At 56.1% G+C, this 26,535-nt stretch overlaps 11 protein-coding genes across 11 annotated transcripts; 3 read left to right on the top strand and 8 right to left on the bottom strand.

Annotated features, from left to right (window-relative positions):
- Positions 1-258: 258 nt before the first annotated feature.
- Positions 259-1,310, bottom strand: ADE1 (Phosphoribosylaminoimidazole-succinocarboxamide synthase; the record flags this gene model as incomplete). The annotated part of the gene is made up of 3 exons (XM_032022776.1): positions 259-833; positions 887-1,046; positions 1,128-1,310. The coding sequence occupies 3 exons, from the start codon at positions 1,308-1,310 to the stop codon at positions 259-261; spliced, it is 918 nt and encodes a 305-aa protein (XP_031880335.1).
- Positions 1,311-1,692: 382 nt separating this feature from the next.
- Positions 1,693-3,392, bottom strand: OPSB-0 (putative aspartic-type endopeptidase OPSB; the record flags this gene model as incomplete). The annotated part of the gene is made up of 4 exons (XM_066152390.1): positions 1,693-1,753; positions 1,800-2,093; positions 2,186-2,730; positions 2,781-3,392. 4 exons carry the CDS (start codon positions 3,390-3,392, stop codon positions 1,693-1,695), a joined length of 1,512 nt encoding a protein of 503 aa, XP_066008241.1.
- A 1,013-nt stretch (positions 3,393-4,405) lies between these two features.
- On the bottom strand, positions 4,406-5,322 carry CGGC5_v010611 (uncharacterized protein; the record flags this gene model as incomplete). The annotated part of the gene is made up of 2 exons (XM_032022774.1): positions 4,406-4,958; positions 5,018-5,322. The coding sequence occupies 2 exons, from the start codon at positions 5,320-5,322 to the stop codon at positions 4,406-4,408; spliced, it is 858 nt and encodes a 285-aa protein (XP_031880372.1).
- Positions 5,323-6,008: 686 nt separating this feature from the next.
- cnxH (Molybdopterin synthase catalytic subunit) lies at positions 6,009-6,548 on the bottom strand (the record flags this gene model as incomplete). The annotated part of the gene is made up of 1 exon (XM_032022773.1): positions 6,009-6,548. The coding sequence occupies one exon, from the start codon at positions 6,546-6,548 to the stop codon at positions 6,009-6,011; it is 540 nt and encodes a 179-aa protein (XP_031880370.1).
- Positions 6,549-7,722: 1,174 nt separating this feature from the next.
- Positions 7,723-10,100, top strand: CGGC5_v010613 (putative RNA-binding protein; the record flags this gene model as incomplete). Its single annotated transcript, XM_066152391.1, has 4 exons — positions 7,723-8,034; positions 8,100-8,169; positions 8,223-8,495; positions 8,551-10,100. 4 exons carry the CDS (start codon positions 7,723-7,725, stop codon positions 10,098-10,100), a joined length of 2,205 nt encoding a protein of 734 aa, XP_066008239.1.
- Positions 10,101-10,669: 569 nt separating this feature from the next.
- On the bottom strand, positions 10,670-13,337 carry CKI1 (Choline kinase; the record flags this gene model as incomplete). The annotated part of the gene is made up of 3 exons (XM_032022771.1): positions 10,670-11,479; positions 11,529-12,949; positions 13,229-13,337. 3 exons carry the CDS (start codon positions 13,335-13,337, stop codon positions 10,670-10,672), a joined length of 2,340 nt encoding a protein of 779 aa, XP_031880375.1.
- A 1,784-nt stretch (positions 13,338-15,121) lies between these two features.
- Positions 15,122-16,592, bottom strand: CGGC5_v010615 (Uncharacterized protein; the record flags this gene model as incomplete). Its single annotated transcript, XM_032022770.1, has 3 exons — positions 15,122-15,908; positions 15,963-16,256; positions 16,336-16,592. 3 exons carry the CDS (start codon positions 16,590-16,592, stop codon positions 15,122-15,124), a joined length of 1,338 nt encoding a protein of 445 aa, XP_031880347.1.
- An 806-nt stretch (positions 16,593-17,398) lies between these two features.
- CGGC5_v010616 (Protein SCO1) lies at positions 17,399-18,393 on the bottom strand (the record flags this gene model as incomplete). The annotated part of the gene is made up of 3 exons (XM_032022769.1): positions 17,399-17,830; positions 17,903-18,112; positions 18,181-18,393. 3 exons carry the CDS (start codon positions 18,391-18,393, stop codon positions 17,399-17,401), a joined length of 855 nt encoding a protein of 284 aa, XP_031880373.1.
- A 640-nt stretch (positions 18,394-19,033) lies between these two features.
- spp1 (Set1 complex component spp1) lies at positions 19,034-20,326 on the top strand (the record flags this gene model as incomplete). The annotated part of the gene is made up of 2 exons (XM_032022768.1): positions 19,034-19,691; positions 19,755-20,326. 2 exons carry the CDS (start codon positions 19,034-19,036, stop codon positions 20,324-20,326), a joined length of 1,230 nt encoding a protein of 409 aa, XP_031880374.1.
- Positions 20,327-20,592: 266 nt separating this feature from the next.
- Positions 20,593-22,647, bottom strand: btb3 (BTB/POZ domain-containing protein 3; the record flags this gene model as incomplete). The annotated part of the gene is made up of 3 exons (XM_032022766.1): positions 20,593-22,235; positions 22,298-22,346; positions 22,426-22,647. The coding sequence occupies 3 exons, from the start codon at positions 22,645-22,647 to the stop codon at positions 20,593-20,595; spliced, it is 1,914 nt and encodes a 637-aa protein (XP_031880411.1).
- A 589-nt stretch (positions 22,648-23,236) lies between these two features.
- nim-1 (G2-specific protein kinase nim-1) lies at positions 23,237-25,519 on the top strand (the record flags this gene model as incomplete). Its single annotated transcript, XM_032022765.1, has 3 exons — positions 23,237-23,279; positions 23,350-23,811; positions 23,868-25,519. The coding sequence occupies 3 exons, from the start codon at positions 23,237-23,239 to the stop codon at positions 25,517-25,519; spliced, it is 2,157 nt and encodes a 718-aa protein (XP_031880452.1).
- Positions 25,520-26,535: the final 1,016 nt, after the last annotated feature.

The raw sequence follows: 26,535 nt of genomic DNA on the forward strand, positions 1-26,535 counted from the left end.
GGTAACAAAAAAGCCTTGCCCAATTACTGCGAGGCCTTCATGCAGATGTTGTTCATACACAGTCGATCTCCACCACACAGACACAGGCGACATTCGCCTTGGCATCACATCACTGAGCAATTCAGCTCTTGATGACCAGAAGCCGGTGCTCTGAAAGTTTCCACATAATTGCATCAATTCCCATACGATTTTTGTTTATCCTACTTCACTTGTGATATCGCAACTCTCAAAACTCGAAAAGACTCACCAAAACCCACCCTACGCCTGCGCAACAACCTCATCAAAGCTCTTCCCAACCAACTTCACAAACACATCCTTGTACTTCTCCGCCGTGGCCAGACACACCTCCTCGGGCAGCTTCACCCCGTCCTTGCCCTTGAGCCCGTTCTCAATCAGCCAGTTGCGGATGAACTGCTTGTCGAAGCTCTCCTGGTCGCGGCCGACCTCGTACTTGTCGGCGGGCCAGTAGCGGCTGCTGTCGGGCGTGAGCACCTCGTCGACGAGCACGATCTCCTCCGTGTCGGGGTCGACGCCGAACTCGAACTTGGTGTCGGCGAGGATGATGCCGCGCTCCTTGGCGTAGTCGCGCGCCGCCGCGTACAGCTGCAGCGCGAGCTCCTCGACGCGGTCCGCCACCTTGGCGCCGACGAGCCGCCGCGCCTCGTCCGGGTGGATGTTCTCGTCGTGCTCGCCCTGCTCGGCCTTGGTGCTCGGCGTGTAGAGCGGCGTGGCGAAGGCCTCGGACTGCTGCATGCCGGCGGGCATGGCGATGCCGTGGACGGTGCCCTTGGACTTGTACTCGTTCCAGGCGGAGCCGGTGATGTAGCCGCGGACTATGATTTTGTTAATCGTGATGTTTGTGAGTGAGAGACGACTTTCTACGAACCGATGGCCTCCAAGGGGACGACCTTGAGACGGCGGACCTGCATCGCCCGGTTCTTGATGAGGGCGGCGTCGGCGGCGGGGAGGCCGGCCGGAGGGTCGAGGGTGATGAAGTGGGTCTTGAGGCCGGGGACGCGGTCCGTCAGCACCTTGAACCAGTGGGCCTGGCATCAAAAAAAAGTTTTTGGTCAGCGGAGGGGCTCGACGGTGAATTCGGCAAGTCGCAGGTTTGTTGCTGAGCTCACCGAGGCGTGGGTGAGAATGGCGCCCTTGTCGGGGATGCCGTTCTGCATGACGACGTCAAAGGCGGAGACTCTGTCGGAGGCGACGAAGAGGAGAGTCTTGTCGTCGACCTCGAAGACATCGCGGACCTTGCCCTGGCCGATCTTCTTGAGGCCCGTCAAGTCAACGGAGGTGATGCTCGCCATTGTTGCCGCTGCTGTTGTTGGTCTGGGATGTGGTGGGGTGGAGGGGTAAGTCGACTTTTGGAGGGGTAATGGAGGGGCAGAGCCAAGATGGACTGGGGGAAGCTCAGTGAGTGAGATTGAGAGAAAGGGTGATCTAGAACAAATTGGCCTGGACGCCTAATATGAGGGAAGCCTGAGAGGTCCTTGAAATGAGTCAACGGGTCGTTGATGCCGAGTTCGGGATGAGATGTGAGGTGAAAAGCCGGCCGATCGGGACGGGTGACGAAAAGTGCATGAAAAAAATTTCCCCATCGGGTGTACCCGCTCCACAGTTTTGTGAGGTAGCCATTGAAGGCTCGAACTCTACCACTGCGCTTTGAGCTTCATTTAGACCTGAATCATGTCATTTCACCAGACTCAGGTGTAGCAGATAGGGCACTCTGGTGAGACGGTTGCTTATGCTTCTAGCCATGATCAATTCATTGCTCTGTAAGGATATTAGTATCATACATTAAGTTATTCGCGTTCTCGCTTAGACTGCTAGAAGCGCCGCGCCAAGAATGGCGAATGCGGATGTAAGTGCTGCCACAATGGTTCCATCGAACCCCAAAGGTGCCATGCCTGGCCGCGAAGCAGCATTCTCGGTTGCGCTCGGTGTAGGCGTGGCCAAAATTGATGTCGCGCCCGAGTCCGATTCCCTTCCTCCGCCTCCGCTCCCGCCCGTACTTCCACTGGCTGTCCGTGTCGGGGCTGAAGTTGATACTTGACTGGCCACGCCAGTGGCCGTTGGCAAAGCGGTCTCGTCTGCGCGCAACTCAATGACATTGGAGCGTGTCGAGTTCAAGTTTGCTTGTGCAATGCCGACTTGCTGATTGGTCTCGTCGTATACCACATACGCGCTTCGCAGGAACGTGTCGCCCAAAAGAGCGAACCTGCTGCTGTTGATGTCGAAGGCCGAGTTGCTCTGAATACCGAACATGCACGGATTATCGAACGGAAGCAGTCCTTCCAGCTGATCCATGATCGGGTCGAGGTTGTCAAGAACCATCTCCTCGAGGGGTACTCGAATCGTGACACCGCTGAACTCGAAGTCAAGGAAGTGGTTTTCGCCGTCGGGCCCCCTCCACTTGCAATCCACGAAGCCGTAGCCGGCGTCAATGACATCATATTTCTCCCAAATTTGGTTGGCGATCCTGTCAGGAAGCAGACAGACTGTTGAGCCAGAATCAAGGACGGTGGAAGCATTGAAGTTTTCCGCAGCCAACTCTGTCATCTTTCCGTCGGGTGTTTCGAGGGAGACGCCGGTCATGGCGACGCTGTAGCTGGTGATACGCTCGGAGTGGTAGTCATCGACCAGGGGCAGTGTTGTGAGGGATCCAATGTACTTCTCAGTGTCGATGCCACCGAAGAGCAACGTCCCTTCTGACGAAGACAGGTCGTTCTGAACTGCCGTTAGCATGGCCGTCCTTCAAACACATTGGAGTTTCATACCAGCCATAGACTGAAGGCTTTCCGGCCGATCAACTTCTGCGAAACCATGTTGTCGAGAATCGTGGGATAACTCCGTCTTGTGGACACGCCCGTCGAGAAACCCAGACCCATCAAGCCAGATCCCTTAACCGTCTGAATGGCCAAGCCCAGCTGCTGGCTCGACACCTTCTTCCCGTTGATGTTCACCGTATCCGAGATGTAGTCGCCTTGGATGTTCCTGGCATCGAGGTAGGTGATATCGAAGCCATTCCTTGTGACAAGCTCGTAGGTGGAGCTCTTCGTCGTGTCAAAGGTGCTAGTGCAACCGGTGCCGTACGTCCTTTGCAGGCGTGGGCTGTTGCAGAGGTCCGCCTGTTTGTCTACCACCCAGGTATCACTGCTGCCCGTGTCTAGATGCATGAGCATTTTTTGGCCTGGCGTGCCGACTTCGACTTCGGAATAGTAGCCACCGCCGGTGAGATTGTTGATGGCCGTGACATCAAAAGTATCGCGACGGGTGATTTGCACCAGATCCGGAGGAAACGAGACCCTCTTGAAGTCGGTTGAAACCACCAATTGAGAAGCCGCCACATCCGCCAACACCGCAAAGAACACAGCTCTTGAAAACCTCATCGTGGTCGTCAGGCAGCCTCGTCAAGATCCAAAGGCCGCGTAGCTAGCCTGAAGATGTGATGGCCGGTCCCTGTGGCAGCTCCACCCCCGCAGCAAGCAGTGCGGAGAAGCTCGATTGATGTTGGAGATGTTGGGGTATCCGGGCAATCAACGCTACATGCGTGTGGCAGCTTGCCGAAGGTTCAACAACGAAGAAGCAAACGCAGGGGATCCCGCCGGAGACAGAAACCAACGGCGCAGAAAGGCCGGGTCGCATGCCTTTTTCAGTCTCGTCAGAGCATTCGTCGGGCGGACTGTGGATTCAGCCGTGATTATGGGGTAGCGTCCCTAGAGCTGGGCGCCCAGCAGGGCTAAGTGCATCTTTCTTTCGGGCTAAAACTTGCAGCAAATGGTCGCGCCACCTACGAGGCATCTGGGGCCCAGATTGGAGAGATTGAAATGTCGCGCCAACCCGAGGTGGTTAGAGAGGCACAGCACATCCTCATTAGGTCCTCAGCTTTCGCTTGGCTGGGAAACACCTGACAGGTCGCCTCGCCGGGTGAGGCTCAGCCGTGGCATCCGTGCCGAGGACGCTTGACGGGAAAACACACAGGGAGAGAGCCTTCGAAATCATGATTGACATGAAAGCTGGGACCAGCGGCGTTCCTGTCAAAGTTAGGCTGGTGGATGCCACATTCTTGTCAGGTGCGTATCGGTGGCAGTTTTGGTTCGCGTTAGATGAGGAAGAAGGAGCGGGAAATGCCCAGGGTCCAGGGGTGGCAGATTAAACTCAACACCAATCTGCTTAGTCACGTCCTCCTTGCGGTTCCTCCGCTTCACCGGTGCGCCTCAAGAACTCTACTTTGAGTCAGGAGGTGCGATCCGCCTTGATATCTTTGTCTCGTTTGAGATGTTATAAGAAATTGCATGGTATTTGTGTGATATCATTAAGCCCCAAGTGTCATTCATGACCTGACCCAAACAACGCCCGAAGCCCCCATCCCGGTCCCTCATTGTGTTCAGAAGGATTTCCATTAACTCAGCATAGCCGCTAAATGCATATTATACTTCTTGATAATCGATGTTGATGTTTCGGTTGTCGTTTCCTTCGTGCCAGTGTTCTTCTTCAGAAAACAATTTCCGCCGTAATTCTTCGTCATGATGTCGATCACCCCGTTGAACTGCACTCCGATACACCTCTCGCTGGTGCCGTTGATATTCTTGTTGTATGAGGAGCAAGCCATCATGCAGGTGTCCAGCGTGTACGATACTAATGCCATGACATCGACATCGTCACCCGTGTAGTCGACATTGCACTCGGTGTCGTAGTTTGACTTGACTCCTCCCACGGTCACAGACATCGTCCTGCCCGTCAAATTCGGGCAATTGATCTGTAGGTCTCCTGTCGTCACCAGACCTGTTGTCGGAATGGAAATGCTGGCAGCGTTTGCTGTGGTTTGCGTCGAACCCGTCGTCGGAGTGTTTGTGCCCGTCGCGGGGACGCTCGTTACTGTGCTCGATGCCACTGGCGAATCCGTCGCTGTCGCTTTGGCAGCGGCACTCGCTTGTACTTCTGCTTGGGTTTGCCTAGATTTCTTGTGTTAGACTCCAGGCTCTGGGCGTGTAAGTGTGTAGAAATTGCTCACTCTTTCATGCGCAAAACCGCCAACGAGCCGCCAACGCCTCCGCCCACTGATGCTGCGATGACGACTGCTGCGAGGACGACAAAGAGAAAGAAACTCGTCCTCCGCAAACCACATATCCTCCTTTCTGTATTTACAGGCTGTTGTGGTTGCTGAGAGTAGTGTTTGTTCTCGTCCACGTTGTATGTGGGGGATATTGGTGTCTTGGGGTGGTAGTATTGATCCGGTATGACTTCTGGCCCGTGGTCTATTTCACGAGCCGACATCTTTTCGGCTTGATTGACTTGGTAGATTGACTTTTCAGCCATCGTTGCGATAGTTCACTGCAACCTTGCGACGACAGGCTGAGGTGAAAGAAGGGAAAGAAGTGATCACGAACTCCACAAGGTGAGAAGTTCGACCAGGCTGGCTGGCTGTACAAGTCGGCTACCAGATGACCCACGAGTCCAAATGCGTCTGCCTGGATTGTCCGAATCCTGGCAGCGAAGGCTGGTTGTTCGTATCATGTCGGCGCGCATGAGCGGCACAGCGCTCGCGAAAGACGATGGTGGAGGGCGAGGCGGGTCAAGCTTCAACAGCATGATTATTCCACCAACATGCTTGATTCAATCCACCTGATTGTATCCTTAAACCGACTGAATTTCCTTGTTCCCCTGAAAGAGCCTTATTTTGCACTTCCTGATTGCCAAGACGACAGGAAGGATGCGATGATGTTCATCATAGACCGGTTCGAAATGCTGTTGATGGTTGTTGGTTCTGCACTGCCCTCTCAATAACATTGGCACTCTGGAGAGCCCCTATCGTAACCAATGATTTCATAGACCTCGCATGTTTCGGCAGGCGCCGAGCTGACCATGTTTTTTGAAAGAAAACGGAGCCGGGTATGAAGCTGGGGCTTACTTCGTATTTTGCAGTCGATGTCCGAAGCCAACAGCCTAATTAACTCTAGATCCGTCGCCCGGTTGAGCGTGTAGGTGGGGTTCGATATCCAGCTTCAGCAATTTGGGCCGAGAGACGCAGGGGGCGGCGCAGCATCCGGATTCTGCTCGTTGGCGACCTTTTGGCCCGCGATGCCGTCCCGGTTTGCCCTCCATACGCCCTCCTCACCATGAAACTCTTCCCTTTTCCAGACTTCGACCTTGGCCTTGCATTCTTCCAGGGCCTCCTCGCCGGCTCTCCACGCTGCCTGCCGGTGCGGCGAGGACACTGCTATGAGGATGCTCTCCTCTCCAATGGGAACGGTGCCGAGCCGATGGATCATGGCGACGCCCTTGAGACCGTGCTTCTGAAGGATGGACTTGGCGATGGACATCATTGTGCGAAGGGCGAGGGGCGTATACGCGCTGTACTGCAGCTCTTTGACAGGTTTGTCGCCAAATGTGTCGCGCGTGGTGCCGGAGAAGAGGACAATGGCGCCGGCCTGTGGTGAGCGCACCCGGTTCATGATGGCCGCAGCATCGAGGAGGTCGTACGTGAGTGCGACGTAGCAGCTGTTCTCCGCCACCTCCCAAGGACCTTGATCTTGAGAGTCCATGACGAATCGATGAGATGAATAGGCGTTGATTTGGATTTCTGGTGAGTATTTCCGTGCCCTTGAAGTTGGTTGAAGTGCGAGTTCGCTCGGTAGCCCGGCCGCTAGGAGATCGTAGAATGGCGGGGTCAAAAGCCACAGTAGCGCCGATTGAGAGCGCTTGTCTGTCTCTTGTACGACCTGCTGGTGCTGGAAAGGATATCAGGTTTCACAGCCGATAATGTCACTCGATGAGGGATCTCTAGCATTCATCAATAAAATCGGCAGATCTTGCGTTGACAAAGTCTGGTCTTGACGACCGAATTAATGCCCTTGGAGATGCTGAATGAGTGACCACAGGGCGAGAGGGAGACCTTAGGGTACGTACTGACGATATTGGAGTGAGTGAAGCACAGATCAACAATCCAACAAGCTTATCGAACCCCGCTTTACTAAGCAGAACAGTGTTCCAATTGAGCCTCGAAGCATTTTACCTTAAAGATAAGGTCAGGCAAGGGAAGGTGGTGGCACCTGGTTGCAGCCACAGCACACCACTGGCACGCAAGGGTTGAGCTTCTTGGTGGATCGTCCCTTCTTCAACCTCACCGTTCTGTTTCTGTTTCTTGCAAACTCAGGAACGCATCCTGGTCGCGCCGAACACCCGACGGAATCACAAGGCACGGTCTCGTCGCTGCCTCTTGGGGTCGGCGCCGCGCCTTGCCTTTTTCAACCCCCGTTTCCTCCCTCTTCGTCTTCTTCCGCTTTTCTGCTCTTTCCTTCCGAAACGACCAACACCGAACGCATCCTGCGCTCCCGAGTTCGCATTGCACCCACGCCCCATCCTGCGATCCGCGAACATGTACGAGGACACCTATCGCTCGAGGGAGAGGGGACCTCACGACCGACGAAGATCCCCTCCGAGAGATCACCAGCAATATCCAAACAACGACGCCTATCGCACGCGGCAGGGTAAAGAAACTAAGCTGAGCCTGCGGAGGACATGACCATCTGCAGAACATCTGGCTGGTTTGAGCTTCCGCTAACTTTCCCACGGGCCGACGAGACTATTCTAGATCTCCACCCAGGAATAACCACCACGAGCTGTCCTACGACGACGAGGAGACCCGCTACCGGGATCGGGACCGTGATCGTGGCCGAGAAGAAGAAGAATACCGCGCCAGAGACGACCGCTACTACAATGGATCGGCGCGTGAGGCCTACCAGCCACGTCCTGGATCGAGAGATCAAGGCGGTCGTGGGGATGACCATTTGGATCGCCGTGATGAAGACCCTGAGATACTTCACCCATATGACGGCGACGACCGCGGATCACGTCGTTACGATCGAGGTGGCCGGGGCTACTCTCGCCCTTACCACGACGATGGCCCTCGCCGCGATGATGCCCGACGTGGTCCTGACGAGGATTTTCGTCATTTTTCCCCCTCTCCAGGTGGCAGCCCAGGTCGTTATTCTCGTCGCGATCGTTCTGCATCGCCTCTTCGACAAGCTGGTAATCCGAGTGATACTGTGATCCTCGAGGGTTTGCCCACGGGCCTGTCATTGGAAGACGTTAAGGACTGTCTGTTCAGACAAACGGATTTATCGCAATACCCTTCGGTTGAAGTTCGAGTTCCATCTGGCCGAGGTAAGACAGTCTAGCTGCCAAGACACGATTTCTCCCTTGCTGACACGTAACAGGCCAGCGACGTGCTTTCGTGCAGTTTGAGCAGGTTGACCAGGCGGTCGAATTCGTCAAGGAGCACTATCCCAAGCTCATGCTTGACTTCGCAGGCATGGTTGACGGTGATGCCGATGGCATGACCTCAATGTACATACACTACGCGAGGAACCGTGACGACGGCGAACGGGAAAGCAAGGCTGGGTATGCCCCGAACTGGACTTGCCCGAATTGCGAGTTTTCCAACTATTCCACCAGGAATCGCTGCAAGAACTGCGGCGGCCCACCAACAGGTATTTTTGATATAATGTCGACATGCTGCTGAGTGCCCAAAACTGATCGTGACAGACCCGTCTCAATACCGTCACCTCCTGACCGGCGAAAGCGATGCAGCTGACACGCCATCCCAGATTCTGGTGTTCTTTCCACTTGCGGGCTCTGTCACGGAAGACGTGCTTGCCGCTGGTGCTGCAAAGCTGGAACTGGCGCAAAAGCCCGCGGCGCCAAAGAACTCTGGAGAACCACCGAAGCTGAAGTCCACGGCGCCAACTGGCGATGCATCGGGGTATGGCGCGAAGCCTGGCTCGCTGCATCGCATCTTTTTGATGCGAGATCAAGACACGAACGAATCATGCAATTTTGGATTTGCCGAGTTCTGGACGGTCGAAGATGCTCTTGCCGCCATGCAAAAGTTCAAGATGATGCGCGAGTTCACCATCGCCGGGAAGCCAGTCACGGTATCGACCATCCATCTGGGTGTATTCGTACCTGAAATGAGAGACGTCACGCGCGCCATCGAACACATCTCGTTTAACCCACTTTTCAACCCAGCCATTCGAGTCAAATACTGGGAGCCCCATGCGTTTCCCAGTGAGAAGGTCATCACTGAGACACCTCCAGGAGGTACATCCAGCAACGACAAGACGGATGCGAATGATGAGGCGAAGAAGACCAAGAAGCGCAAGGCGGAAGGAAGCCTTGCATCTGCAGCTACGAAAAAGTCCGCACCAATGGCGGGGCAGATGGCATTTTGGCAGAGACGACACGACGAAATCCATGAAGGCAAAAAGCCTGCAGACGCTGCCGATGGTGACGGCAGCGCGGAAGAGCGCGCACCAGTCAAGATATCTTTGTCTGGGGCCAATGCCATTTCGACTGGCCCTATCAAGATTTCGCTGACAGGAGCGAGTCTGTCCAACCCTGCCCCGCCCGCGACATCACATTCGGCAGAACCGTCGACGGCCCCTACTTCGACTGGTGCTGTAAGCCCCGAGCAGCCTGCTTCGCCGACAGTATCATACGTCGACAGGGAAAAGGTGTGCTGTCTACTATGCATGATGAAGTACAAGTCTCTGGACGACCTCAACACTCATGAGAAGTCAAGAAACCACAAAAATGCCATGGCAGACGAGGAAAAGGTCAAGGCTGCCAAGCCCCGTATTGCCGCCCGCGACAAGAGAATGTCGAAGCAGACCGAGGAACAGCCTAAGAACGAAGAGTCGGGCCCTCAATATCGCGACCGTGCGAAGGAACGCAGAGAGGTCTTCAACCAGCCATCCAAACCCAAACCTTTGGCTCAGAACACGAAGCCTGCGCGAAGAGAGGACAAGCCGTCTCGCGCACCCGCCGAGAAGACGCCGCCTCCGCAGCCGTCCAAGGGCGCAGGGATGTTGGCCAAGATGGGCTGGAGCACCGGTCAGGGCTTGGGCGCCAACGCCGACGGACGCACCGAGGTGATTGCGACACACGCGTACCAGGAAGGCGTTGGTCTCGGTGCAGAGGGCGGTAACTTGGGCGATGCGGCGGAGCTGGCCCAGCGCAAGACGAAGAACAGCTATGCCGAATACGTGAACACGGTGCAGGACAGAGCCCGGGAGAGATACAACAAGATGGGCTAGACGCCGCATAGGCATGCAGCCAGGGTGGCTGCTTTTTGTAGATACAATGTATTGTGAAGTAATAATGGCACAAGAACTACCCTTTCACCGAAATCATACCTGACTTGTGAGCTCTGCATTCCGCATTTCGTGAAAGTCGAGTGCTCAGTCTAACAATGAGAGTGAAGTCCCTGACTCGAGCATACCCATCACATGCATGCAAGATGGAAAGATGTATGCTGGACTGGACTGACACGTTGTCCTCGTCGCCATTATCGCCCTCACCATCGTCTTCATTGCCCAATGCTTGCGTAAATCAAAACGGGAACTAGAAAGTCGGGTTTGTCTTCATACTCTCCCGCTGACATGTTTAGCAGCCCACATACACGTGTTGGCTTTTTGCTACATGGGATCTCGCCAGACGTAATACGCAAGTCGAAGGATTAAATAGTGAGCAATGATATATCCCAACATTGCAATTATGGCGACAGAAGCATCGACACACGGCACTTGTTTCATCCGTCTTTGAACATTGATATTTTTATTGAATAACGCGGGCTTTAAGCATCCCGATGAGAATAGTTATAAACTTAAAAGTCAACAACCTTGAGGCGGGCCTGCACATCCTCCGGGAACTCCTCCTTTTTGACGATACCCATCAGGACACAGTCGCCTAGGAAGAAGAAGGCCCGCTCCTGGGCGTAGCTGAGGTAGTCGTATTCGTCTCCAGCCTCAGCCTCCGCCTCCGCAGCGGCCTGACACTCCGCCTTGGCGGCCTCGTCGCCCGCAGCGGCCGCCGCCTCGTTCTGCGCCTGCTTCTCCTGCTGCTCCTTCTCCTCGGGCGACTCGAACCCGGGGACCTTGGCCTGAATGATACCCCAGGCGACCCACTGCGCGCTATTGATACCGCGCCAGAGGCGGGTCTCCTCATAGAGCTCCTTAACCTCCTCTTCGATGGCCTCATCTGCGCGGCGCTCTTCTTCCTTCCAGTGTCCCGGGGGCACGCGGGCGTCGAGCATGAACTCGACAATGGAGCTGGACGAGGTGGTAGGGAGGAGAGCCGGCGTGGTGCTGCCTACAGGAGCGCCATCGGCGGGTGCGAGACGAGGGGTGGAGGCGCCGCCGTGGGGGTACTGCGGCCGGTGCTCGACGTACGCTTTGAGGAAGCGGCGCTGCTCCTGGATTGTTGGGTAGCGGGCCGTGTTGCAAAGATAGGGTGCGGCTTCGTAGTGGTAGTCGTAGGCCCATTCTGTGAAGTGGTTGGCAAACTCGAGGCCTGGGACATTGGCTGCGGCGTATTCGAAGTCGATGACGATAAGCTGCTTGTGTTCGTTTGCTGGTTGGAGGAGAGGGGACTTTTCATCGTCCGGACGCATACGGAGAATATTACCATATTGTGTCTATCTGTGTCAGTTGTGGACGGGAGAGAGGGGCGTCGAGTGTACTTACGTCGTTGTGGGCAAAGACGAGACGCTCACGGATTCCTTGGGAACCTTTGTAGGCCTTGACGACCAGCTCGCGGTACCTCTCGTACAGAGCCTTGAACTGTGCCCATTCCACGCCGCAGACGTAGCCCTGGCCCGAGAAGACGCTGGATCCGCGGCGGACGTCTTCGTCGAGAGCGAGGATCTTCTTCTCGACGTTACCGAGCCAAGTATCCCAGTTCTTGAACACTGCAGCACCTTCATTTTTCTCCTTCTCCAAGACGTCGATGCCATCGTGAAGTTCTCTCATACGCTTGGCAATCTGCCTTGACGTGTCTGGCTCTCGCAGATCCTTAGGTGTGAGAGTGATCGAGTTGAAGTATTGCTCGAAACGGCCGTTTGTGAAGCATCCGAGGAGTCTTGGGCCAATCTTCTTACGTGCCAATCGACGGAGCACGCTGAGCTCATTTTCACGATCGATCAAGTGCTCAAGGCCGTAGATTCGGAGGAGGAGCTTCGGGGGAGGCTTTCTGCCAGAGGCAGCGTCATCCAGATCCGTGGGAGGCGAAACCACGTATACGGCGTTGGTGAGCGCTCCACTCAAGCGCTGAACGGAAAGGCGGTTGCCGCAGTCCAGCGGAACTCTTCTCCAGCCCTTGATCCTGAGCGTGTGTGCGAGGCGAACGATTTCATTCTTGAAGATCGCCCAGGCCTTCTCCTTGTCGTCCACCTTGCCGCCGAGGGACAGGTCGTCGGTGCTCTTGCCCGCATTGTAGCTGAGAGTCTTTGAGTTGTCCAGGACGGCATCGCAGGTAGGAACAACAACGTCACCGTCGATGTAGTCAGTATCGGAGCTTGCCGTCCTATGAAGCATGCTGCGCGAGATGGACTTCTTGAGGCGGCCGGAGGTGCGTCTACCAAGTCTGGGGCCCGACTGGGGAACAGAGCTAATGCCCAAGGACGCCATACTTTCGTCAATGATCTTTTGCAGTCTGTCGAATGACACGTCGCTGGAGTCAGAGTCGATAGAGTCAGATCGGGAGCGCGGGGCTGCCTGGGGCGCAGGCTCAGCTTGAGCTTCAGTTTTGGTCTTTGACTGGGGAGAGCGGCGGCGAGGAGAAGTCTTGCTCTTGCGAGTAGCCTTCTTTTTCTTTTCGTGCTCAAGCCAGTCGCTCAGTTGAGCCAGTAGCTTCTGGCTCTGGTACAAATGTCTTTGGCCATGGCGGTGCTGGTGCTGATGCTGATGCTGCTGGGAGGCGGCGATTTCCTCGGGAGATTGAACAGGCTCCAGGACCGGGGACGAGCGGGACGAGGACTCGGAAAAAGAGGGCAGACGGCCAGTCAGTCTCTTGGCCATGTTGGCGGCGTATTGTCTCTTGTGATGAGCCTGGTGCTCAGCACTGGGAGCAGCTACAGTCTCAGCCTCTGGCTCAGCGATTTGGACGACTGTAAGGGTGTTAGCAAGTCTTGGCTCATTACATCACAAGCCCAGCGACGATACCGGTCCATCAAGCCTTGTCGGTGGTAGGTATGATGCAAACAGGCGCGAAGCGTCATTGAGTGACCCGGGCAAACATTGAGTGAGAGGTCGCCGCAGCTGATCGCCAAAGACATCGACGTGAGCCCTCTCTTATTCCCATGAGGGCAGCACGATACCACTTGATGTAGATGCCGGGCCTGTATGATTTCAGGTTATGACGGAGGAGGCGAATGTTCAAGACTAACCTTTGCCGGGACTTGCGACTGAGGAGGACTTGTCCGTTTCGTCGTCTGTTTTCAAGGCTGAGCGCAGAGGCAAGCCGTTGAGATGCAGCGAAGAAGAGGAGGAGGACATTGTGGCGACGAGGGCACGCGACAGCGACAGGCGACTTTTATGAGGACAAGGGTCTCCAGGGTAGGATTACTGTTGTGCGCGTTGTGCTAGTGGCTCGGTCAGAGAGACACAACGTCTCTGGGGCGGAACGAGGTGCCGGAAGCAGTCGTCGGTGAGGAATATGGAAGATTGTCTCGTGTGTGGTGCGGTGAGGTGAGAGGTGACAGATTGCGGCTGGCGCTCGGGGCAGACAGATCAGGGACGATAGAATGTCTTATCGGAGCAGAACCAACGAGGGGCTCGTGGGGCAGCAAGAACGGGATGGGCCCCCCGGCTAGGGATGTACCTTTCTGGCTTGTGACGGATAACGGGGCGCTGCGCTATTGGGGTAAGGTAATACAGCGTAGGTGTGTAGCTTGGGGCGCGAGGAGGAATAAGACGGATGGGATGATGGGCGCAGCGGCTAAGTTGTTGGCGAAGGCGACAGTTGCGTGTTGCGCAGGGTTTGTCGATCAAGAGTTGGAAAGGATGACAGCCAAAGCAAGCATGTAAGGTACGAAGTTATTGGTGCTTTGGAACTGGAACTGGTCTGAGGCCGCGTAGGAGGTTCAGACGAAGATGGACAGGCAGGCAAACAGACAGACAGACAGAGGTGGCGTCGAAATGTGTGCCCGCAGCAAAATGGAAAGTTGTCGTGTGGTGCGAGGTTGGATGCAGAAAAAAAAGACAAGGTCGCATTTTTCCCAAGAACCAGAAAAGGACCCCAGGGACTTTTACCAGAACAAGAGGACTGCAGCTTGCATCGGCTACCAAGCCAAGCAGGCGCAGGGGAGGAGGGGGAGGAATGACCGAGACCCGGGTCCTCCTGCTCGTCTCCCGTCCCCCAGCTCCAGCCATTCATCGCCTCATTATTCGGACAGGTTTGGGCAGTCTCGTGGGCCATTGACTGTTTGGTGACCGAGCCGTGGGGAGAAGGCAAGGGAAGGGGGAGCTCATAGGTACCCGGCAGCAGCACTCAGTGGAGGGGTAACACAAGGCGGTGGAGTTCAGATTTGCGCCGGTCAGGTGCATGTGGTGGGGCCCACTTCAGCTTCCATCTGTGCTCTCATCAATCTCTCCCGTCCCAGTGCTGAGGCCTGCAAAGTTGCTGCTGCTGCTGCTGCTGCACCACAGAAATTCCATCGCGTTCCAAGCATCCCCTCAGCACACCCCTGCTTCCGCCCACGACAGGGCCCAGCCAGACTCGACTCGAGAGCTCAGGGTCATGCAAGTCGTTGCTATCCTAATCGTCGCACACACCGAGGCATCTGGCGATGGTCTTCAACACCAACAAAAAGATGGTGCATGGCCAGTCATTCGTTTGACAGGTCGCCCCCAACCACACTCCAACAAGGCAGACGACGCCTCAGCCCCACGCCACGCTATCTTGGACAATTGGACAGTCACCGATGGCAGGCCGTGACGTCAATTGGACCCTGCCGTCCAGTCGGGAGCTCCCGACCCTTGCCTCGACCTGCTTGGTTTCTTTGCATGTGACGTACTGCAGCGAGTCCCGACCACACAGCATCCTGCGAAACATCAACCCAAGTCTAAGCCAACCACGGCCAGATCTGACCAGCAATTCACTGGTCAATCACCGTTTGACATTTGACCACGCGCCTCCCTCCGTCTCGTCACTTGTGGCACAGCAAAAGCCTGGATACCTCAGCCACTTCGTTGTATACGCCGTCTGATGTTTACTTTCTTGTCCAATTCGTTATTCCAACTACAGACTGTCCACAGACTGCAGACCAACGTACAGACTTCTAAATGTTGACTGGCCTTCCCTCCCTCTTCAGCGCCCACTCAACCGCCCGCTTGACATCATCCACAATCATCTTGGGCGTGTGCGTCGGCGCCCCCCTCTCCTGGCTCCAGACGCCCGTCTTGACCAGCACCGATGCCCATTCCGTCTCTTTGCTGCTAAAGTCGTTGGCTCCCCTGATATCGCTTTCCGGGTTATCGCCCACCATGTAAACCGTCTTCAACGGCGCAGAAGACCCTTGCCCGCCCTGCTTCCCCAGCAACGCCTGACGATGCGCGTTGAGCACCCGCTCCGCATACTTGTACGTCGTCGCAAACGGCTTGCCAAACACCGTCCGCTGCAGCTCCACCCCGCCCGACACCTCGGACCACACCCCGGCCACGGCCGCCTGGAACGCCCCCTGCCCGAACCTCGGCTGGTGGTACGTCGTCGACCAGAACAGGTCCGCGTTCGAGAAGATGAGCGGTGGCTGCCCGTCCTGCTGCCACCCGCGGTTGGGCAGCGCCTTGTCGCCGTTCTTGGACGAGTACGTCCCCAGGATGCCGTCGCGCGAGAGGAGCAGGTCCGTGATGATCTGGATGTCGAGCGCCCAGTCGCGCGGGTCGTTGAAGACGAACATGGCGTCGATCTTGAGCGCGTCCGCGTCGCGCATGTTGCCGCTGTGGATCGGCTTTGGCAGCGGCTCCGCCGTCTCGGCGTAGACCTGCTTCATTAGGCGCTCAAAGGGGAAGACGTCGGGGTGCGCGCCGATGATGTCTGCCGGGGTAACCACGTTCTTGAAGCCGTACCTGCGCTATCGTCAGCATTGCAAATTCAAGTTCTTCTACGTATCAAGAACTCACAGCTTTGCAATCTCTCGGCACTTCTTGGCGTCCGCGCCCGTCAGGAAGATGGTCTTGTCGCCGAGACCCTCAGGGCCTTGCACCAGCTCCTGGAACGGGGTGTGTGACTGGACAAAGTTATCAACCGACAGCTGCACGCCAAGCTTGTCGCTGAGGTCCTGCACGCGGACGGCCTCGGGCTTGCCTCCGCCGTTAGTGAGGAGAATGAAGGGGATGTTGTTGTCGTTGAGGAACTGTAGTGACTCGGCCGCCCCGGGGATGGGCTTGGCCACGTGCAGCAAGACGCCGTCGATGCTGTGATCATCATTTGTTGAGCGTCTTGTCCATGACAGGCGAGACTCATATCTCGAAGCCCGGCGGGTTGTTGACTCACTCAAACGCAAAGGCAAAAGACGGTGTCTCGCCGGCCTCAAAAACGCGCTTCTTGCTGCTGAAGCTCCGACGTGATCCCGCCACCCTGCACACCTCCCTAGCAACAGGCCGTGACGCCGTCTTCCTAAAACTCGCGAATCCTCTCTCATGGACGGCTGTACTAGCAGACGCAACCCTGAACGGAGCTTGCGAGCTTGAGCTCCCGAACGGTCTCGCCAGCCTTTCAAGGCCGCTGCTAACCCTAATCGCCTGCCTCATTGTCCTAGAGTTTCCTGCCAAAATCAACGACGTGCAATACCCCGCATAGTTGGGACGAAAAGAAGTATATGGAGGTTGAAGTTTGGTGAGTGAACGTTGGCCGAAGTTGCTTGCTGGATAGATAGGTAAGCTGCCCGGTACGTTGAGCTTCCTCCCAATCACCCCCGCCATCCCCTGCGACGCGACGGGACCCCCTGTCGCAAAACTCCGCCCCGCTAATTTTAGTGGCGAGACCCGGGGGCTGCAGCGGGCGGCGGCGGGGTGCGGTGCATCGAGAGCTTGGAGATTGCAACGCTCTTCGTTGACGTGATACGCTTCTGGAAGGCTTGGCTACATCTGTGAGGCTTTTCTTCCGGAGAATTGCCATTGCAACTGCAAGTGTCTGGTGGTTCTTAATTCGACGTACGTGTGTGGTAGGCCACTTCGCTGGTGATAAGAGCGAGACCGCGCGGGGTACCATGTCCAGGTCTTCGGAATAGCCTTGGGCATTTGAACACTTTCAGTCGATAATAGAAGCTAGGTAGAATGGATGCCGTTATCTTCTCCGTTGAAAACTTGACAGAGATTGTTCTGAAGTACTACAAAGCTTCAAGCGCACCGCCACGGCCGCATCTCAGGCGCAATGCCAATACGCACTGTGGCTTCAACATGCTTGTGTTGTGATGGTATTACAGTGATTGAGTGGTCTCGGAGCCGATTGCTCAAGATTCTATGCCCATAGACAGCTAGTGGTACATATTACACATTCCAGGCCAATACCTGCGTCTCCGTTTTTGTGTCTTCTGTTGGTCTCTCCCCTCCACGCTTTACTCCTTCTTCCACTCGCCCGTCCAGTCCTTCATGTGGTCCAGGATGATCTTGGCCGCGGCCGACGGCGAGTGCTGGCGACCCAGGGCCTCCACGAAGTCGCCCTCGGGGTCCATCAGGTAGAAGTATATGCTGTGGTCCACCAGGTAGTCCTGTCCGGGCTTGACGTGCTGCGGGGTGCTGAAGTAGACGCGGTACAGCTTGCACATGGCCTTGATCTCGTCGTAGGTGCCCGTCAGGCCGATGAACTTGGGGTGGAACTCGGAGAGGTACTCCTTGAGCACCTCGGGGGTGTCGCGCTCCGGGTCGCAGGTGATGAAGAGGGGGATCACGGAGCCGGGCCGCTTCTCCTCGACGAGGTCGAACATTTGCGCCATCTTATCGAGCTCGTCGGGGCAGATGTCGGGGCAGTGCGAGAAGCCAAAGTAGACCTGAGAGAGGGATTCGCATGTTAGCTACGTTTTGGTTTGGTAGTCGAGTCTTGAGGTGGGGTGGAGGTTTACCAATGCGTAGCGGCCCTTCATGTCATCGCTGGTGAACTTGTTGCCGTCCTGGTCGATCAACGAGAAATCGCCTCCAACCTTGGGCCGGCCGATACCCTTGGTCGCCTCGGCGATGCGCTTGCGCTCCATGCGCTGCTTCTCGTGCTCAAAGTACCACGTCAAGCCGGCGCCGGTTCCCACGAACAGAAGGCCGGCTTTCCATGAAAAGGGCTGTTCGACACCGTCATTAGCTGCCGTCCCGTCTTATCCCAGCACTAAAACCATGGGTTGCGCCTTACTCCCGCTCTATATCTGCTCTTTGCCTCCTCCACGGTCTTGTACGTCTTCGTCCTCCTTTGCGCCGGGGCAGGCCTCGTCTGGAACATGGTCGGTGCGGCAGTCGGCCGGGTCTGCTTAGGAATCGCCGCTTGGGAGATGCATCGTCGGCATTGTCGGGAGGGCGTGGATAGGAGGGACTTCCACAGCCGCGAGGTGGCTGTTGCGTGCGACATGGCGAGAGGCGAATCGGGAGTTCGTCAATTGGCAATGGGGTCGTTTCTGGGATGTTGCAGCCCTTGGGTCGAACCTCGAAATCGTAAGATCGAAAAGCTCTCGGTGAGCTCCAGAAATCGATACCCGGATCAACTGTCGGGGCGCTCCAGCGAGAGCGCTCAGGTCAGGTTGCTAGTGTACACCGAGAATCTTACCGAGGAAATATGGGTCACTGAGAAGCCTGGGGACTCCAGAGTGTTGCTGCGTCCTTCATCCATCTTCAACATCCCACATACTCTGCCAATTCACCAAATAAAGTCATTCATCAGATGCTGACTTCAACTTCATCAGTATCATACCCATTTCGACTTGGATTCTCATCATCATTCATCGGAGAAAGGTCACAAAGTACTGTGAGCTATGGACTCAGATGTGGACCAGAAGGTCAATGACCGCCAAAATGAGGACCATGAGATGAAAGACGTGCCAGCCCAGCACACATCTTCTTCACAAGGAACATCTCAATCAGCACCTCCACAACAACCAAAACCCAGGGCAAAATCTGCCACACTTCCGTCAGGCATCAGTCACCCTCCTTCCTCAACCCAAACAACGACAGCAGATCCTCCCTCACCCGCGCCCCACCTCACCAACACCATCATGGAGACCACAGAAAAGCCAACGGAGCCTCAAAAGATTGCAAACAAAAAGAGGGGAACCGCGACTGTCAAGAAAACGCCAAAGATACTCAAGGGAAGCGGCCCCTCAAAGAGCGCAAAGACTAAGAAGCAGTCGGACACCGCCTCCACCACCCAGGACGAACCTGACCATGACCATAATACGGAGGAGCTGGATGAATCTGACAATGGCCCCTACTGCATCTGCCGCGGGCCAGACGACCACAGATTCATGATAGCATGCGATATTTGTGAGGACTGGTTTCACGGAGAGTGTGTCGGCATTGACAAGGACGTGGGTGAGAACCTCATCCACAGATTTGTCTGCCCCAACTGCAGGGACGAGAGCAAGAAGATCGTCTCTATATTCAAGCTCAAGTGCAGCTTACCCTCCTGCAAAAAGGCCATCAGGAAGGACGAGGCTGGCCAGGCGACGGCTTTCTGCTCCGAAGAGCACAGCCAGCTGTGGTGGGAGATGATGATCGCAGCGGCGCCTAAGCCCAAGAGGAAGGCCAAGGATCCCCGCGAACTCGAGGGTCAGTCTGAGTTGATCGCCGTCTTGAATAGTAGTCTCGCCGGCGTCGGCCCAGACGGCAAGTTCAGGATCAGCACCAAGCCCTTCACCACACCAGCTACTGGAGGTATGTATATACACCCAACCCCGTAGTCCTAAATGGCTGCAGCCCGCTGACACTTTTCCGCAGTTGAGAGTTCTGATACAAAGGGTAAGGCTCTCGCCCCCGGCATCCTGACGGAGGAGGAGGAGGCCATCCTCAAGGCCTCCGCCGCCGACCGCTACAGCATGGGCGAGCAGACGGTGCTCTGCACGAAGATGCTGCAGCTCCTGGACATGGCTAACGATCGGCGGAAGGAGCTCATCGCGTCCAAGCAGCTTGAGGACGCCGCGTGCGGGTACGACTTCCGGCTCGACCAGGTCGGCGTCGTGGGGCCGTTCGCGCACTGGCTCGAGACGGACGAGTCGGCCAAGAAGATCTTCAAGACGGGCAAGCTGGACGCCGGCAGCCGCCTGACGGGCGACGACCGGAACATCTGCGACAAGAAGCGCTGCAAGACGCACTCGGGCTGGTTCTCCATGCACACTAGGGACGTGAAGCACCTGCAGAAGCTGCTGGCGGACGACGCGAACAAGATGCTCGAGCGGGAGCGGCTGATCAAGGACGCGGCGGTGGAGAGGAAGCTGCGCAAGGAGGCGGAGCGTAGTACTGTGCGCAGTTTCCTTGACGATGGTTCGATGGGCCCGGCTGAAGTGATGTGAGGGCTTGAGAGATACCAGAGGGGTTGTTGTCTTATTTTCGTTACTTGACGGTTGGCGCTTGTAAGGGTTGCATGGATTGCCAGATATGGGAGAAAAGTTGTACGCGTCAGTTTCTAGGTGGCAGGAGAAGATCACGCATTCTTGTAGATGTGTTAGTAGCAAGGCCATCACTAGACTTAAGTAGCACCTCGCAAAGGTCAGATACCTTTAATCATCCAAGTTAGGATGCAATTTGTCTCTACCGTCTAAGGCTTCTAGTGTAACGTCTATGCATCCAGCTTGAGACGATCAAGCATTACGTCAATCTTGCCTAGGAGAATCTGGTAGTTGATGGCGTCCGATGCGAATTCGTCTTCCGCCATCTCGCCGCCCAGTGTCTTCACGCCCTCCCCGTCGCCATTCTGAACCGGCACCTCATCCTTCTTCGCCTGAACAGGCACAGGCTCACCCTTCCCATCGACCTGCTCGCTCTGCGCCGCAATCGTCTCGGCCATGGCAGCGTCGATCTCGCCCTGCTCATCCATCATGTCCTCCAGATTGGCGTCTTCGAACCGCAGACGGAACCGTTCGCCGAGGTAATACCGGATGTCGTCAAGCAGCTCAATAGTATCCGTCTCCTGACGATTCTTGATGCGCGACGCACTCTCGTTGATCAACTCCGCAAAGTCGGGCTCGTCAATGTAATCCTCCAGCCGGTGTGCCAGGTACCGCGCCGCGAACTCTTCCAGCCGCTGCACGCGCAGGTCCCACGCGGCGTGGATCACATCGTAGATGTTGATGGGCTCCATCTCCTCCTCCTCCCCTTCGCCGTGGGTGCGGTCGATGAGCGCGTTGCTGGTGCCGCTGCCGAGCGTGCTGATGGCCTGCGCCGCCTTCGTCTTGAGCTTGTCGAGGAACAAGATGTCGGCGGTGTAGAGCAGGTCCAGGGCGAGCTCGAGCGGGCAGTCGACCTTTTCGGTGTAGAGGAATGTGAGCACGATCTCGAGCACGTCCGGGTTGCAGTCGACGGTGACGACGTGCAGGTGCTCCGAGTCCTGGGCCTCCTTGAACTCGCTCGAGAACATGGTCTCGAAGTAGAGGCTGCGGATGAGGATGGCTTTGTGCACGGGGTAGACGACGGAGCGCCTGGGTTTCTTTGCGGGCTTGCCGCCGTCGCCGTTGGGTGCCGGGCCGAGGGGGATGCCGATGTGGTTGGCGACGGTTTCGGTCTCCTCGGTGTCGTCGCCGTCGGCGCCGTCTTCACCCTCTGGCTCGTGTGCGCAGAGGAGGCAGTCTGCGAAGATGGAGTTGTCATGGCGCCACTTGATGTCGTTTACGCGCCTCGTCTCGACGACCATCTTGTGGCCGAGGACCTTTTCCCGGTAGAACTGCTCAACCTGGCGCTGGGCGCGCTGCACCTCATCCTGGTACCGTTGACGAGCGAGCCGGCGGTCGTTCCCGGCGAGAATTGCCTCCCACAGCTGCTCGATCTCAAGGTAGTCGCTGAGCTTATCAACGCCGATGAGAACGTCCTCCTCCGTCACGGTGCTCCGGGCATCGACCAGATCCCTGGGCACCTCGCCGAGGTACAGGTAGCGCAGCGCGACCTGGAAGGACTCCACGGGGATGGTTGCCGGGAGCTCGTACTTTACTCTTTCAGGCGCATCGGCGAGCTTCTTGCGGAAGTAGGGCGTTCGCGCCGCGAGGAGGAACTTGTGAAGCTCGAACGACTGCGAGGCCGCGATTAAGCTGATGTCTGCCGTCCGGGGCACAGATTTTGTGAGCAGGGTTGTGATGTGGCCGGCCCATGGTTGAAGCGGATCTGTTGATTTGGAGTAGTCGTACTCCAGCAGAAGGTTTCGTATCCTGTCGTTGAGGGCGTTGTAGATGCACCGCTCGCCTTGGAATGTGTTCCTCTCCGCCAGGGCACCTGATGGTCTCAACTCAGCCACGGCATTCTCTTTCCAAATGCGGAAGGAGGAAGAGGCTCACCGGATTCCAGAAGGAGCTGGACAAGCTCGAGATGGCCACACAGACTGGCCTTGACACCTATCGTCAGTGACATCCGAGCGACGCCTATTTCCCGGCTGGGGGGGGGGGGGGTTACGGGCTTAGCTTACAATGATCAAGGGCGTGTAGTCAAAGCGGTCCTTGCCATTGATGTTTACCCCGGCCGAGATCAGCTCCTGACATGTTTTCAGATCACCCCGTCTGCAGGCTAGGAGGAACGCCTCAAACTCGGTCGACTGGTCGAGGGGGTTATCCTCCTTCAGGACGCCGCTCTTGATCAATTCATTTTCATTCTTGAGCTGTGTTTCAAGTTCATCTTTCCGGAGCACCATGTTTGCTGATTACTGGATAAAGACACAGCCTCTCTATACCGGGACAAAAAAGAAGTAACCCAAGGAAACACCAGCAATTATGCAAGGAAGAACTGAAAAACCTCAGAATTGCATCCAGGGCAATGAGGACAATGAGGATGTCACAGACAAGTCCGATATCTCCATTCAAGGTCGCCTCCGCACGGGCCACTGATTCCCTTACGTGATGCCTTCTGTGTGCCTTCCAGTTGGTGCATCACCACTGCTACCGCTGCCCCACCATTGAACCCCTCTACAGGGATATGCTCCCTTTATCGATAGGCGGCTGGATTATCCGCCCTCCGACACTAGCGTGGTTGCCATGGCACCCGCCCCAGCAGGACCCAGATTGTTTACCGAGCCCAGACGGGCCCTGTTAGTCGGCCTACTTTGCCGTGCACCCAAGTTCACAGCTTTGACTTCAGAAGTGCAGCTCTTCCCGTTCAACACCACCACCAATCTTGATACTAACCACAGCAGGTCTTGCGTCGTCGCTTCTAATTGCCTCTCCTCTTCTATGGATACAAAGAACCGTTTCTTTTAATCAAGTTTATTGCGCGTTGTGTCCAAGATGACTTCAGAGGCGGAAAAGTACGAGGTGCTGGAGAAAATCGGTATGCACGCCCATTCACAAAGCTCTGCAGCTTCTTCCGGAGAGCTCCCAACTGACAAAAACACAAATAGGTCATGGCTCCTTTGGCATCATCCGGAAGGTGCGACGGAAGCAGGACGGCCTCGTCATGTGTCGCAAGGAAATTAGCTACCTCAAGATGTCGCAGAAGGAGCGCGAGCAGCTTCACGCCGAATTCCAGATCCTCTCGACCCTCCGCCACCAGAACATCGTAGGCTACTACCATCGCGAGCACCTCAAGTCAACTCAGGACCTCCACCTCTACATGGAGTACTGCGGCAATGGCGATCTCGGCCGGGTCATCAGGGATTTGGCTGTCAAGGGACAGCGCGCGCAAGAGTCTTTCGTCTGGAGCATCTTTTCGCAGCTGGTTACTGCACTCTACAGATGCCACTACGGCATCGACCCTCCCGAGGTTGGCAGCAATGTCCTGGGTCTCTTCAGCACGGCTTCGAAGCCCAAGACGCCGCCTGGCACCATGACTATCCTGCATCGCGATCTGAAGCCCGAGAATGGTACGTGTTGCCAGGCCACCCAGTCTCTTCTAAGTTGACTAACCGCATTTGTGCAGTCTTCCTGGGAGAAGACAACTCCGTGAAGCTTGGCGACTTTGGCCTGTCCAAGATGATCCAGTCCCACGACTTCGCTTCGACCTACGTCGGGACTCCCTTCTACATGTCGCCCGAGATTTGCGCCGCCGAGAAGTACACCCTCAAGTCCGACATCTGGTCATTGGGATGCATCATCTACGAGCTCTGCGCGAGAGAGCCCCCGTTCAACGCCAAGTCGCACTTCCAGCTGGTGCAGAAGATCAAGGAGGGCAAGGTCTCACCGCTGCCCAGCTGCTATTCCAGCGAGCTCATGGGCTGCATCAAGGACTGCCTGAGAGTCAACCCTGATCACCGCCCCGACACTGCTCAGCTGCTCAACCTCCCCGTCGTCCGTCTGATGAGGAAGGAGAGGGAAGTTGTCGAGCTCAACAAGGTCATCAAGACCAAGGAGGATTCGTTTGCACGCCGCGAAAAGGACCTGCAGGAGAAGATTGCCGCGTTTGAGGCTGACAAGGCCTCCGTTAAGCAGGAGGTCGACGCCTCTTTGCGCAGAGAGTGGGAGGTCAAGGCGCGCCTGGAGATCGATCGTCAGATCAACCAGGAGATTGAGGCCCTCCGCAAGCGATTCGAGAGTGAGGTGCAGGCCCGCGTTGAGGCCGAGCTTCTGAAGAAGGCCACCGAGTCGGCCCAGGCTCAAGACCTTGCCACGTCCCAGACGAAGTCTGACTACCCCAGATCATCCGTTGGCAACGCCAGTGGCGACGAGGAGTTCTCATCCTCCACAGACCTCACCGATATCTCGACGGAAAGCCCCGTCGCAAGCAACGAGTTGAAGAAGGTTACTCGCACCCCATTCGGCCGAGCGCAGACCATGTTCGTCGGCGGCATGGGAACTCCCATGGACATCGAGATGGCGTCTCCTTCACCTATTGCCATCGCTTCCCTGTCCCTCTCCCCCCGACGGAATGCGGCCACCAAGGTACCTAACGCTAACACCGGTAACCTCTTCTCATCGAAAGCTGCCTCCGAGGACCCTGTCTGGGACCTGGCTCGCGACACCATTAGCATCGATTCCGACGACGAGGACATCGTCCCCTCCCCTACTCGCAACATCAAGTCGCGACAGAACCCTTTCACGTCCAAGAACCGCCCGGTTCTTACCTCTCAAAAGTCTGTCCCTATTACTCGCGTCAAGCCCCAGGCTTCTTCGACAGCATCGAACCAAAACAAAACGCTGCCTGCTCTGCCTAACATGGCTTCGAACCCCGACCTGGGCCGTGGCCTGCGCGAGCGGTGCCCATCCCCCAACCGCCGTCTGAGTAAGATCCCTTCGGCGTCGAACTTGGCGTCGGCCGCCAACGGCAGCGAATCCCCCGGCGGTCTTTCCCGCAAGAACTCTACCAAGAAGGATCAGGAGCCCCTTGGTAAGGTTGCGGCGAAGAACAACATCAAGGGCAGAACCCTCGTTGAGCTCCAGCAGGCTCGCGCAGGCGGTCGCCCTCTCTCTGCTGTCCTGTCTGGCGGCGAGAACATCAGCCCTAAGCGGGCGTTCAAGGACCGCATTGCGGACCGACGATCCAGCGGCGGCGAGCCGGCCGCGGTGTGGGATCCTGAGCGGGACGAGATGCCCAGTCCGTTCCTGGTGCGACGCAAGCCCATGGCCAGAGTCTAAGATTCTTTTCCTTTTGGCATTACATGAGCGTTGGGTGGCGAAGATACCATAGCATTCACACGGGTCATTCATTTGTTGTTCATTACCTCATTACCCCTCTCATTTGTTCTGACGGCACCGAAGAAAAAAGTATGGAGGAGTATTGCTCCGTTGGAGATAATTGTGGGTGTTTATAACACACGACTGCCCTTGAGTCCTGGTGATGACCAGACGGGACTCTTGGGCATGCACACTTATGAAGATGAAGTTTTTTTTCGGAGGTGTTGGAAAGGGATGGGACGGTGTTGCCGCACTCGGCTGGGTGTCATTTACATTGCAGACGTTGTTTTACGGCGTTTGGGTAGATTGTTGGCTGCTTTGTACATACATGTTGCATACGGGAACTGCAGTTGTAGTTTTATTACGAACAGATATCCTACTTTCCAGATGACTTTTGCTATCCGGGCGGACCACTACTCGTAAGCTATGGTAAAACGATTCCCTTTATCATCCTCATTGATGTTATCGTTGTCGTCCTTTTGTCTTTGCTGTCTCCGTTCTTAGCACTACTGTCATCCTACTATCACTTTCCCCCTCGATAGCTATTATTACTCTCCTGAATAGTAGTCTCCCAGATACGTCTCATGTCTCTCTGCCACATGCGGTGGTGACACGTATTGCAATACTCCTGCATAGCCCGATCTCCAAGTATTGGATATGGCATGCGGCTTGATATTGCGCCCGCCAATAGTTGCCATCGGCAGCCGCAGATCTTCGCGACGCAATAACCTGCCCAACGACCGCGTGCGTTGTTTCCGATAGCAACCCAATCACATTGCTAGAGGAGGAGGAGGAGAGAGCGAGAACGCCTCGCCACATGACATTATGAGACAATCCGGGGTTTGGTGGCTGTTTCTAGACAACGAAAACGAGCGCAAGAGAGAGACAGAGAAACAAAACGGCCGCAAAACTCAAAGCCCGCAAAACGAATGTGGCCAGCCATCGGTATCACGTAACCCCCATCACATTCCAGATGC

The sequence above is a fragment of the Colletotrichum fructicola genome (genome assembly GCF_000319635.2).
Source record: "Colletotrichum fructicola Nara gc5 chromosome Unknown KSG_Nara_v1_contig06, whole genome shotgun sequence".
In the NCBI taxonomy this organism is placed as follows: domain Eukaryota; kingdom Fungi; phylum Ascomycota; class Sordariomycetes; order Glomerellales; family Glomerellaceae; genus Colletotrichum; species Colletotrichum fructicola.